The 13,878-nt window shown below is 42.4% G+C and overlaps 1 protein-coding gene across 1 annotated transcript; it reads right to left on the reverse strand.

The window, feature by feature from the left end:
- Window positions 1-1,049: 1,049 nt before the first annotated feature.
- Window positions 1,050-7,986, reverse strand: LOC121503779 (keratin, type I cytoskeletal 13-like). Its single transcript, XM_041778333.1, has 8 exons — window positions 7,453-7,986; window positions 4,956-5,038; window positions 3,477-3,633; window positions 3,174-3,335; window positions 2,930-3,055; window positions 2,768-2,842; window positions 2,524-2,669; window positions 1,050-1,575 (listed from the first exon to the last, which is right to left on the reverse strand). Exons 1-8 carry the CDS (start codon window positions 7,951-7,953, stop codon window positions 1,116-1,118), a joined length of 1,710 nt encoding a protein of 569 aa, XP_041634267.1. The 5' UTR covers window positions 7,954-7,986; the 3' UTR covers window positions 1,050-1,115.
- Between the last annotated feature and the right edge of the window lie 5,892 nt (window positions 7,987-13,878).

Genomic DNA, 13,878 nt, shown 5'->3' on the forward strand with positions numbered 1-13,878 from the left:
TTGACAGAATGTATTGACCAATATGGACCCAGCCGATATTTTTGAAAGAGACTATTCTCCCTGGGCTGAAACATGGCTGGCGATTTCTCTGACACCTGAGGAGGTCACTGGAGGACAACAAAACTGCATGAAATAAGACAACTTCCAGGCTCATCAGTAACGCTGTCTCAATATGCGGTCAACCCCACTAAACAATCCCAGCACGAGCCTCAGCAACCCAAGTCTCACCAGGCCTCAGCGGTTGATATCCCAGCCCAGGCCTTAAGCTTCCAGTTCCCCAGCGGTTCCCACTTCCAGTGCCCCAGAGACTCCTGGTTCCAGAGACCCAGAGCCTCAGCCTCCTGTTCCCAGAGACCCTGACCTCTGTTCATGGGCTGCCTCCTGGCCACACACCTGATGTTTTGTTTGAGTATGCAACCCCGCATGTATAGTTATGATTTCTGCGGTAGGACTTGGCGTAGTGAAAGGTCAATTGTGCATGGGCATGATATGAAACATCTATGCCTAATTAAAAAAAACCCTTACAATCAGATTGTGATTAATGAATGAATAAGGGAAGCAGTTGTTGAGAACTACAGTACATAAAGGTTTACTGACTTTCAGGACCACAGACAGCTCCACGGTCATCCAGGTCTTTTCTCCAGCTTGGAATATATCCAATCTCCCTGGTATCTGATTGAGGATCGGGTCTGCCTTTTGTGTTCATGTGAATCATTTACATTGATGAGTTAGCATTCATGAAAATTCCCTATGTGAGTGTATGCACTCGTTCATTCATGTAGGTCGCTGCTGTTTAAGGTGCTGAACGTGTGTTGTTGATTTACCAAAATAACACTGAGTCATGTTAGCTTCATGAGCTTCTGTCAGCATGAACACTAAGGTTTTTTCTTTTTGAGACACATATATGGGTTTTCTTGTGTATTCTTTTAAACTGTTTTAAATTCAGCCCTTATATAGCTTTCAGTAAAACAGCAGCGCCTAGTGGTCATTCAGGGGAGTGCAACTTCAGACACTGATAAGAAGACACAACAGACGTTTATTTTAAAGTTCCTCAGCAAACTTTATTAGCATATTTGTTGGATGTTTGCTAAGAGACTGAACTCTCTTACAGGTCCTCACAGCTCCTTCACGACCTCAGACTGGGTGGAACTGACCACAATCCCGTCCACTATCTCCTCGGTGTAGGTGATGACTTTCTGTTTGGTGACTGAGGTGGAGGTTGGGGGATCAGGAGAGGGTGAACGATTTACAGTGATGGAAGTCGTCATGCTGCTGGAGCCGCTGAGGCTGCTGGAGACACCAGAACTGCTGAGGCCGCCGGAGCCGCTGAGGCCGCTGGAGACACCAGAACCGCTGAGGCCGCCGGAGCCGCTGAGGCCGCTGGAGACACCAGAACCGCTGAGGCCGCCGGAGCCGCTGAGGCCGCCGGAGCCACTGGAGCCACCGGAGCCACCAGAGCCGCGGATTCCTCCTGAGCCACCAAAGCCGCCAGAGCTGCTGATTCCTCCAGAGCCACCGAAGCCACCAGAGCCGCTGATTCCTCCTGAGCCACCGAAGCCGCCAGAGCCGCCAGTGCTGTGGGGGGAGGAGGAGCAGGTTTTTATTCATCACAGTCACAGAAAAAAATTAAGAGGCATCATTTGTAAGCAGTGTAGGAGGATGAAGCTGCTAAATGTTACAACAATGTTACAATGTCATTTAGCTGACACTTTTGTCCAAAGAGACGCACATTAGAGGCAGAGACAGGCGCTCAAGGTGTACAGGACCTTGCTAAAGGGCCCACACTGGATACTGAGCATGCTCTGACTTAGATCCAAACCACTGATATTCTGTATCAAAAGCACAGAAACAATTTGCCACATTCTACCATTTTTTGCAGTGAAGACAAAAAAAAGAGAACGAACTCAGTGTGCAAGGTCGCATGTGATGTTTTTTTCAGATTATGGATCTGAAAAAAAAAAACACATCTGAAAATAACGGATCCAGTGTGCAAAGGCCTTAAGACCAAACTGTTGATAGTTGTTAAAAACATTACTTGCATTGATTTAAACATCCAGCAAAGCTATTTTAGTGCTTTTTCACTGAGTTGATAAGTAGACAGTCCTCAGTCACTTGAGGTGTTTTCTTTCATTGTACTCAAATAATTGGACGATCAGCCCTTAATTAGCACAATCTTCCCAGAATGCCTTTTGGTGTTAAACACTTTTGCACCATGAGTGAAGTAACTGATTCAATTAGACAAGTCCTACCTGTGGGGAGCAACAACAACACAACACTAAAAAATCTGTTGCAAATTTGACACACAATATCTGGTTTACCTTAATAAGGTCAAAAGGTTAATTTTACTTTGTTTTTATAAGACATATACATGATTCCATAAAGTTAGGTTTTCTATTTGGGTTTTACAGTATCAAGGTGTCATTAACAGTCCTGATATGGTCTTGACAGTTTGTCTGATAATGTCAGATTTTGTTCTAAATGTCCTGCAGGTGTACCCTGTAAACAATTCTTTAAATTACTCACCCGCCACCCTCTCCATCCAGCAGCCTCCTGTACTCGGCGATCTCCATCTCCAGTCTGGTCTTGATGTCCAGCAGCATCTGGTACTCTTGGCCCTGACGCTCCAGGTCAGCTCTCAGCTGCACCAGCTGCTCCTCCATACAGGAAACCTGGATAAGAAGAAAGAAAAGATAGAGAAGAAGGAGGTTTACATGTTGATGTCAATGAGCAGCAACAGTCTGAGTGGAAACATGAAGCTCCTGCTCACCTGGTTCTGAAAACCTGCTAGCTGCATGGCAAACCGATTCTGGGTGTCAGCCAGGGTGCCCTCCAGAGATGATTTCTACAGGAGAGAAGAGCCGACTCAGTTTGTTCATCACCTTGAATCATGGAGTTAAAAGGCTGTGTAAGAGTGTGATGTGATTCTCACCATAGTGAGTTGTGACTGCAGCTCAATCTCCAGGGCTTGCAGCGCTCGTCTGAGGTCAGTGATCTCAGTTTTGGATGTTTGGATGCTCTCTGTGCTTTCAGCAACCTCTTTGTTCAGAGCTTCTGTCTGTAAGAGAGACACAGCATTGTCATTACAAGCTGCAAATGTACCCACTGATTCAGTGATTTACAAGCAGCAAGCTCAGTCAATCAATTCAGATTTTAAGCTACAAATCAAGCCATACCTGTCCCTGGAACCAGGCATCAAGTTCTTTCTTGCTCTTGGCGGCAGCATTTGCATACTGCTCCCTGATCTCCTCCATGATCTGAGCGAGGTCGGGTCCTTTAGCAGCGTCCACCTCTACGTTCACCTGGCCGCTCATTTGGTCCCGCATGCCGAGCATGTCCTGCAGATGAACAACAAAGAGACAAACATAAGGAGGATACAGAACTACCTATGATATTCTACACACCAAACCTGTTTCAGTTCATGTTTTTAAATCAACAATCATCTGAACCCCTGAACTGGATCGAGGTGATTCACCAACCTCCTCGTGGTTCTTCTTCATGAAGATCAGCTCCTCATTCAGGCCTTCAATCTCCATCTCCAGGTCGGTCCGGCCCATGGTGAGCTCATCAAGGACTCTCTTCAGCCCAGCGATGTCGGCCTCCACTGACTGGCGCATAGCAAGCTCATTCTCATACCTGCACAGAGGATCAAGTTTTGAAATGTAAGTGTGGCTCTACAAGAGTTTAAAGTTGCAGTAATTTTTTTAAAGATACAGGAAAAACAGTTGTGATGGTAGGTTGTGGTTGCCCTAAATGTACCATTTTGCAACAAAGCAGCTATGACTGCCCATATGCTAACACTGAGCTCAAATGAACCAAATAAGCCCTTTGCCACATCAAACATGTTCATATATATTTATTTAAATTCTACATTTCGTCTCTTTGTTAGCTGTGTTTGGTTGCTAACTTATCAAAAAGTTTACAATTCTCTCAGTCTCTCTAGTGCAATGTGAGCTGTTTCTCCTGAAAAAGGAGGAAAAAAATCTTGTCACTTCAACTGTTAGTAACATAAATGAGAAAGCTAGTTAGATAAATTTAGTAAAAGTGCCTTTGAAACTTCATGCTTGCTAACTGTACATAAAAATGTGTTAGTAAGCTACCTAGCTTGGAAGCTAACTGGAAAACATTCTGAGCTACATTAGAGTTACCTGACTCATTGTAAGCAAGTGAACTAGCCCACTGGCTACTGAAACAGTCTCTTGAAAAGACAGTTGATTATAATGGATGTCTTTTTGCTCACTGTCTTAGTGCGAACCAGCTTATTGGCATGATAGCTAGGTTGACAGTCCAGCTAAAGAATTGATGTGCCTCATTTAGCTTCTTTTGGGTGGCTAACACATCAGAAGGTTAACCAAATCAAAATATGTGGACTTGTTGTCTCTTTAGTGCATGTGGCCTGTTTAACTGGAAAAAAGAGGAAAAACTATCCTCACTTCAACTGTAGGGAACATTAACACTTCATGAGAAGGCTAATTATATCAACTAGTAAAAGGGCTTATGTAGCATGGGCTGTGTGCTTACTAGCTGTAAATGTGTGTAAGCAAGCTAACTAGCTTTCTAGCTAACTGAAACTATTGTTAGCTACAGTTATCTGAGTTTTTGTAAGCAAGCTAACTAGCCTAGGGGCAAACAAAACAGTTCCATGAAAAGACAGTATAAGATGTTTGTGTTCTTGCTCACTGTTTTCTGTATAAACTATCTACCTGGCACAATAACTAGGTCATCATTTTCCAATTTAATAATCTACTCTCCTGACAGTTTCAATCCTGCCTTTGTGCGTTTGATAGGATTTTTAGCTATGACAGCACCCTTGCCTCACTTATTAATTAGCTGTATGAAGTATTTCATTAAAGTTTAATCTTATGAAGATTGTCTTCTTCAGAAGTGGAGTTATTGGTATTTAAAGCGCCTCATTACATTTTAGCTGGAGCCACTGATTTGTCAGCTTATCCACTCACTTGAGCCTGAAGTCGTCAGCAGCCAGTTTGGCGTTGTCGATGCTGAGGTAGATGCCACCGTTGACCTTGGTAGCTTCCAGGATCTAAGATATAGAAAGAAAAGGATTTAGTTGAACTTTATATTCAAGTTTAAATTTTCTCATTTCTCTTGTAGAGTATAAAAACTTCAGTCCAGCGCTTCTGGACACCATGAATCCATTTAAAAAAAAACATTTGGACCTGTTTTGTGTGTACTGATAGGTGCTGATCTGATGGTTATTATCCTATGACTCAACAAAACAATTATTTTTTCTTTTGCTTGCCAATTTTTTTTCTCCCAGAAACATCTGGAGCGTTTATCTAAAGCTCTTCTGCTTTTCATCTCGTCATTTCTTCGGACAGTTCTTGTTCAACAGGCTCTGACAGCAGCACCTCTTAATGTGAACAATGAGAGAAAATATCAGCTGTCAGTAGGTAAGTACAGCTTTAATTACATTTTATCCCTTAATTGAAGAAGATACATTTCGATACAACTGCCATCTTATGCTGATGATTCAATAGTTGTTAAAAAACAAGAAACAAGTTCTTGACTTGGTTTGACACTGAAACTTCAATTAAACATCATCTTTTAAACACGGGGGTATAAAAACTTAGAATTGAATTTTGAATTGCAAACTTGGCACAGTGCTGTGATACATGAGCTTCATACTTGACAGACTTTGTTAGGAGTCGAGGGATGTAGTGATTTCTTTCTCTTCGTTTGTTGTCTTTTAAAGTAAAACAACCACACAAACTCTCTTCACTGCTTGTTTTTCTGTGCTGTACGAAACTAGCGTTCTTCTAATACTGAATTCTTGCAATAAATGGAAACAAATGCATTGTATGCAAATTTCCAATATCAATTATGACAGCTATTTATTCAAATTTTAGTCTCAGTCTTAGTCTTTGGATTAAATGCATTTTAGTTTTAGTCACATTTATATGGGAGGGAATTAGGGCCACTGACAAAAAAAAATTTTGAGACGCAATTTTTTTTTTTTTTTTTTTACACTTCCATCCATCCTTCTTCATCCACTTATCCAGAGCCGGGTCGCAGGGGTGAAAGGCTAAGCAGGTCCAACCAGGCATTCCTTTCCCCAGCGACACTTTCCAACTCCTGCTTGGGGATCTCGAGGCGTTCCCAGACAGGACAGGATACATAATCCCTCCAGTGAGCTCTGGATCTTCCCCAAGGTTTCCTCCCAGCCAGACGTGCCCAGAACTACTCCATGGGGAGGTGGCCAGGAGGCATCCTGATCAGATGCTCAGACCATCTCATCTGACTCCTTTTGATGCGAAGGAGTAGCAGCTCTACTCTAAGCTCCCTCAGAATGTCTGAGCTCCTCACCCTATCTCTAAGGCCGATCCCAGCCACCCTCCAGAGGAAACTCATTATGGCCACTTGCATCCGCGATCTCATTATTTTGGTCATTACCCAGAGTTCAAGATCCTAGGTGGGGGTTGGGAGGTGGACTGACTGGTAAATTAAGAGCTTTGCCTCTCGGCTCAGCTCCCTCTTCACCACACGCTGATGCTGCATCAATCCGCCTGTCAATCTCACACTCCGTTTTACTCTCACTTGTAAACAAGACCCCAAGATACTTGAACTCCTTCACTTGGGGCAAAGAATCACTCCCAACCCCGGGAAAAATTCAGAATTCTGAGATTTAAGTGATAATTCTGAGATTAAAGTCAAAATTCTGAGAAAAATTCAGAATTCTGACTTCTGAAAAACTTTAGAATTCTGACTTTGAACTCAGAATTCTGACTTTTTTTTTACAAGTTAAAAAAAGATATGCATCTCAATTTTTTTTTTCCAGTGGCCTTAATCCTCTTCCTTACATTTCAGTACTTTTTACCCTTTAAGGTTTTAGTAGATGACATCTCAAGAACATTTTAGTCTAGCTTTATTCCATAAAAAGTCCTCACATTTCAGTCTTTACTTTTGGTCCAAGCATTTATTGTCTTGCCTGAATCTGGTACCAAATCATGGTAGTGTGTTCTATGCCATCGTCTAACCTGGGGTCCCTGCTTTCTACAGCTGAGAGGGACAATAAATACAGATACATTGTATTTTGATAGATTGACCCACAGTGGAGAAATATCATGGATTTTTAATAAACAGTGGAAACTAAATTACATTTTAGTTTGGTTTTATTTGTCTTGACTAAACTTACTTTTAGTCACTTCTAGTCATCAAAATTCTATTTTTGGCTAGTCTTAGTCTAGTCCTTGTCATGGAAAAAAGGCCGTCGACAAACATTTCTAGTCATAGTTTTAGTCGAGCAAATTAACACTGTAAAGCTCAAGTATCAGTTTACATATCTCAAAAACACTTTAGTCAGTCAGTTCATGGGGATGCTCTGATAAATCTTGTAATGATTTAAAGATATATTGTCTGAAACATGACTATGACCTACAACTTAAAGAGAAGCTGTTTTCAGTGGATGGTAAAACTGTCTTTGTAGATTCTACTTACCTGTCCTTGCAGGTCTGCGATGGTGGCAAAGTAGGCGCTGTAGTCTCTGGAGGAGGGAGAGGTCTTCTGCTCCAGGAACTCCCTGATCTTCAGCTCCAGCTCAGCATTGGCAGCCTCCAGCTTGCGCACCTTCTCCAGGTAGGAAGCCAGGCGGTCATTCAGGTTCTGCATGGCCATCTTCTCATTGGCAGTGATGTCCAGGTCCCCTCCTCCAGCACCAGCACCACCTCCGGCACCAACCCCAGCACCACTGAAGGAAAACACAGAACCACCTCCTGAGCCCCGTGCCAAAGCATTACCTCCCAGGTAAATGAAGCGGCCACCACCAGCAGCACCTTGGGCGAACATGGAGGCACCACCAGCACCACCACCCTGAGCGAACATCGAGGCGTTACCACTAGAGATTTTGATAGTGCCAGGTTTAGCTCCCCCATACACCGAGGCACTGCTAAGACCAACACCACCACCGCCGCTGACGTATCTGCCGTATGACATAGACATCTTGTAGTGAAGGTAAAGGAGGCTGACGTTCTGCTGCAGCTGCCGAGGAGAGACTGTGCAGCTTGGAGAACGGCTGATGCTTTATAGTGTTCGAAGAGTTCGTGAGGAGGAGGGATGGATGGATGGTGCCAAGCCCGGGAGGAGACACCTGTCCTTGTTTGACTCTGCAGGGTGGTTAATGGGCTGTAGGTGTGTCTGAGAAATGTAGAATCCACCCATCGTTAGTGTCTTCACCTGTTCGTGTACATGCAGCAGGATCTAATCCTGTATCAAAAGATTGAAGCATATGAAGAGCTGCAGGCAAGTTCAGACCTGGATGACATTAATATTTAAAGATACACACTACATGAAAAAACACATCCAATCAATCAAACAGCACAAAGTGAATTTCTTCTTAACAACCTGGATCTGTTACTTCAGTTTTTAGAGCAAGGTGGAGTAACTCTAGGCTGCAGGCTATTGTGGTGGGACTCATGATCTTCTTTGCAATGTGGATCTATGAAGAGAGGGATTAAGAGAATTTTGTTGTTTTTAAAGGTGTGGTTAAATTTTTCATCTGTGAACTAAACCATTTACAGTTTCACAGAGGGCAGATAAATCATTTCAGGCTCACCCCAGGGATGTATCTCATAATTGCTTCATGTTTTTTACACAAACATGTGCAAAGGTGACCAAGAGAACAGGTACATTGTGAAGTCTGCACAATGATGAGTCCAGCCATGGTCCCATTGTGGATGAGTTTGCAAACTAGTGTGATGAATCTTTCTTAGGGCTTAATATTTCTATGACAAAAGGTCATCGATTGTAGAGCCCATGCTCCAAATCACAAGCCTACTACAATCAAAAGCCAGGCTGTTGAATGTGTCTAGGACTAGTGTGCTGATGCAGGACTGTAACTTTGGTGACTGGTTGACAATGATGTTGAGAGACTTATCTGTGGCATAAAAGAAGACAGGATACAACTGAGGCTGCTGTCGAGGGATGGACTGACTTTGGAGAAAGCACTCAAGATGCACAAGCAACAGAGGTGGCAAACTTTGACACTGTAGATTTACACGGCATGAGTTGAAGCTGGTAAATCCAGCCAGACTTTAGAAAATGCTACAGACCCGTTTGAAAGGAGCACCTGGCCAAAGACTGCAGATTTGCCACTGAAAAACCTCGCAACTATGTGAAAGTTGGACACACAGAAAAGAGCCTCCAGAAGCGAAACAGAAAAAACTACACTGTTTAAGGGGGAGAAAAAGAAGTGTGAAAAGAGGGCTAATTTCACAGTATTGGAAATGGAGAGATAGTGAGAATTAGGACGTTTTCACTGTGTGTCACATTAAGGTCTTCCCACACTGGGTCCATTATTTTTGGATCTATCATCTGAACATGATGATTTTTTGTTCCCCAGAATCATATAATATTAAGGTTATATTTACCAAACATTTTTTTAACATAGTGCACACCCCTGGGTCACAAACACACAGCTGAAGCACACACACACACCGCTGACGCGCTGATCCTCCGACGTCAGAGAGAAGCTTTAAGAGGAGAAAGTTCAGGTGTTTATCCTGCAGTATTCTGAAACTTTTGACCTCAACAGATAGAAGCCTGAGGTCTACACTACCAACATGTTAGCATGCGTGAAGGGTAGGTGTGTGTGTGAGCATGACATTTGTGTGTGTCACTCTCATGCAGTATGAAAGCAGATGAGAGGAGCTGATGCTGCTGTGTAAAAGACACACTAGTGGTCAAAGGGAAAGGGATGATAGGAAAAAGTGACTGGGGGACAGGGCATCATGATGGAAAAATTAAAAACCCAAGATTGTGCAGGAGTCTCAAATCCCGAGTCTGAGTCAAGTCCGGAGTCTTTTGCTCGCAAATCCAAGTCAAGTCTCAAGTCACCTGTGTGCGACTCGAGTCTAAGTGGCAGACTGGAGTCACCATCTCTGGTTGCTCTCTTCTCTTGTTTTGATAAAGAATTGTCCCGTTTTGACAAAAGTGCTGTTTTGACTAAGTCAGAGCTAATGGCTAATCCACCAGCAGCCATTGTATTACAAGCAAGTCATATTTATCAAACAGGAACCAAGCTGTACATATCGGAGAGTCAAGCTCATCAAACCTCAGTTTATCAGCTGTAGTTCCACAAGGCTCCATCTTGCGGCCGATCTTATTCAGTCTTTGTGTTAATGATCTGCCAAATGTTTGTTCAAATGTAACGGTACAGTTATATGCTGATGACACTGTGTTATATGCACATGCAAAACAAAGCAAGAAGCTCCAGCCACTCTATCTGCAGCTATGATACCAGTGTCTGATTGGCTCCAGAATTCCTGTTTACACCTTAACACAAATAAGACTGTGTGCATGTTCTTCTCCAACCAGCCAGCAGGGGGCCAGCAACCATGTGTTCTAGTCAATGGAGAGAGACTTGATGTAGTAGAAAAATGTAAATATCTTGGTGTCATTTTTGACTCAAATCTGACTTTTAAAGACCATGTTAAGAAAATCTCAAATGTCATAAATTTCAATCTGGAAAATTTCCATCATATGAGAGCTTTTCTCGCGACACAGTCAGCTAGAGCTTATATGCACGTAATGATTTTCTCTCATTTAAAGAACTGTAATACAACCTGGTCACACACAACACTAAGTACAATAAAACCCATCATGTCTCTCTTCAAGAAGACGGTCAAAATCCTAGACAGGAAACAGTTTCATTTCCATTACTGTAATATCATTGGTAAGTATAATATTTTAAACTATGACTCTTACCAAACATACTTTGATGTTTGTCTTATTTATAAAGTTTTAAATGGGCTTGCTCCCCCAGCATTAAATGATTTTATTCAGAGAAAGGACACCAGAATGAACACCAGAGCACAAACTAGAGGAGACTGCAATATCCCGAGGCGTAGAACAGAGTTTAGCCAGAAGGTGGCGTATATTAGAGGCGCTCGTTCATGGAACAGATTACCAGCACATATCAGAGGCCGTGACAACTATTTAACATTTAAAAACAAACTTAAACATTGGTTGAAAACAGACCAGTCATGTAATCATTCATAATGTAGTCTCCTCTTCCACTGCTTGCTGCTGAGGGCTTTGATGTATCTTGCTTTGAGATAGCTTTCTTCTTGTGAGTTATTTCTTGTGTATAAATTGCGTCCACCTTGTTTGTTAAAACTGTGTTTTCTGTGTACTGTCTTGTGAATTGTGCTGTTATTTTAATCTGTTTTTTTTTGCTCTTTCTGCAATTACCTGCTTTAGGACAACGGATGAAATTTAGCTATTGTGCTAATTCCGGCATATTTACATTGACGTGTATTGAGAAAATGTTTATTATGTGCTCTGTCCTAATCAAATAAATAAATACATAAATAAAAATTCACATGAGCAGGTACCCTATCCCCCCTGACTATCACATAGTCATGCCAAAGCAGGTCAAGGGAAAACTGAAAACATCTTTTCCAACATGAAAAGCTTTTTGGATTGTTTTTAGTCTGTTTTGTACGGAAGCGGATTAGGGCCATTTTTGATGTAGAAAATAATTTTGGGCAAGTCGAGATTAAAGTCAAAATGAAGAAAAAAAAGTTGAAACTTGTTTTTACTAACAGCGGATCTTAGACGCTCTGTGTTTATGTGGCAAAGTGAGAGAATCTCTTTGTTGTTAAATCCAATAATGAGGGATAATTTCACGTATTCACTGATATGAGGCATAAGGCACACTGTAGAGATAGGCACGATTCTCTGTTATTGTCTTAAATACTCATACATCAACAGGAGGGAACAGCTCTCGTCTTTCTCTCCGTCTGATCACCTGTAGAGACGCACAGGTGACAGACTTAACCTCAGTAATGGGAGAGCGAAGGGAGATTCATCACTCGTTTATTGATCAGTGTTTGTTGTGGTGGGACAGACAATATCAATATAAACAAATCTACTGACATATCTGAAGGGAAGAATGGAGGCGCTGCATGAAAGCAGCAATAAAAACATATGGGGATTTTTATTTCTAAACTCCATACACAAATGTAATGTACATCGTGTACATGGCGTTTTGCAGGTAACATTTTCTGTATGTATCATACACAATACTGTTAACTAGAATTTCCAATACAACACGTGACAAAGTGTTCCCTTTTTGCCTTTTTTATCATTTTGTCATTAGCAGCAGCCTATGATCAATAAACAAGCAATCGATCTCCCTTCGCTCTCTCATCGAGGTTGAGTCTGTTACCTGTGCGTCTCTAAAGGTGATCAGACTGAGAACAAGAGGAAGAGAGACACCAGTGCTGCTGTGCTCCAGTTGATGTATATTTAAGGCAATAACAGAGAATCATGACTGGCTCCACAATATGCCTTATGCCTCATATCAAAGAATATGTGAAATTATACCTTATTATTGGAATTAACAACAAAGAGATTCTCTCTCTTTGCCACATAAACACATATTCTTAAAATTTCGACTCTATTCTCGAAATTTCAACTTTATTCTTGTCATTTCGACTTTAATCTCGACTTGCCTTAAATTATTTTCTCCTTCGAAAACGGCCCTTATCTGCTTCCGTAGTATTTCATACAAAAATGTGGTGCAGTTCTGGTAAAACAGACACAATGCTTAAGCTATAACCGAGGTATTTGGAGCAGTGGAGGCAGCCGTTAGAGGGCTTCCAGTCCCACTAAACCCAGCCCATAGTGCAACTCTGTATGTATGGCTGTAGTTAACACAGTGGAAGCTGACATTACAGACAGCATTGAGTCCAAGCAAACCCAACTCTGTTATGGTAGGCTCTTGAAAGTAGGGTCACTCTGTTAGTCAGTCAGTCAGTCAGTATACAGACAGGGTCATATTGTAGGGTTGACCTCAGTGGTCAGCCAAAAAATGTCATGCATGCAAACTTTGTACTCTGAGCCTGTTGTGTTTTATTTCTATTCTTTTTAATGCCAAATTCATAGAATGTGACAAATTGTTTTGAACTGCAAGCCTGTGGCTCTGTTAGTCCTCTAAATCACACTGGATCCATCCAACTGTCATATTAACTGTCCAGTGTGTCCCAGTTCCTCACTCGTTGGTGGAGGCTGTCCAGACCCCAGTTCCTGACTCTTCGCAGGAGGCCGTCCCGGCCCCAGCTCCTGACTTGTCACAGGAGGCCGTCCCGGCCCCAGCTCCTGGCTCCACATCAGTGGTCCTGACCCCCACCTCTGTTCCAGCCTCCACCTGGGAGGCCCTGACCCTGACCTCTGTTCGTGGGCTGCTCCTTGGCTGCCCACCAGAGCCTTTGTGCCCCTCTGGGTTGCCTCCTGGTCGCACACCTGATTTGAGTTTGCAACTCTGCATGTATAGTTATGATTTCTGATGTAGGACTGAGCTTAGTGAGGGGTCAATCGTACATGGGCATGGTATGAAAGAACTGTGCCTAATATGAAAACATTCTTACAATCAGGTTGTTCAGGACAACAGACAGCTCCACAGTCATCCAGGTCTTTTCTCCAGCTTAGAATATATCCAATCTCTCTGGGGTCTGATTGAGGATTGGGTCTGCCCTTTGTGTTCCTGTGAATCATTTACATTGATGAGATGGTATTGATGAAAATTCCCTATGTGAGTGTATGCACTCGTGCATTCATGTAGGTCGCTGCTGTTTAAGGTGCTGAATGTGTGTTTTGTTGATTTACCAAAATAGCACTGAGTCATGTTACCTTCATGAGCTTCCACCAGCATGAACTTGAATCTTGTTTACTCTTCAAAACTGTATTAAATTCAGCCCTTGTGTAGCTTTCAGTAAAGCAGCAGCGCCTAGTGGTCATTCAAGGGAGTGCAACTTCAGACACTTAAATAAGAAGACACAACAGACTTTCATTTTAAGGTTCCTCAGCAAATTTTATTAGAATATTTATTCATGTTTGCTAAGGACTGTGCCCTCCTGCAGGTGC

This window comes from Cheilinus undulatus, linkage group 21, assembly GCF_018320785.1.
Source record: "Cheilinus undulatus linkage group 21, ASM1832078v1, whole genome shotgun sequence".
Taxonomy (NCBI): Eukaryota; Metazoa; Chordata; class Actinopteri; order Labriformes; family Labridae; genus Cheilinus; species Cheilinus undulatus.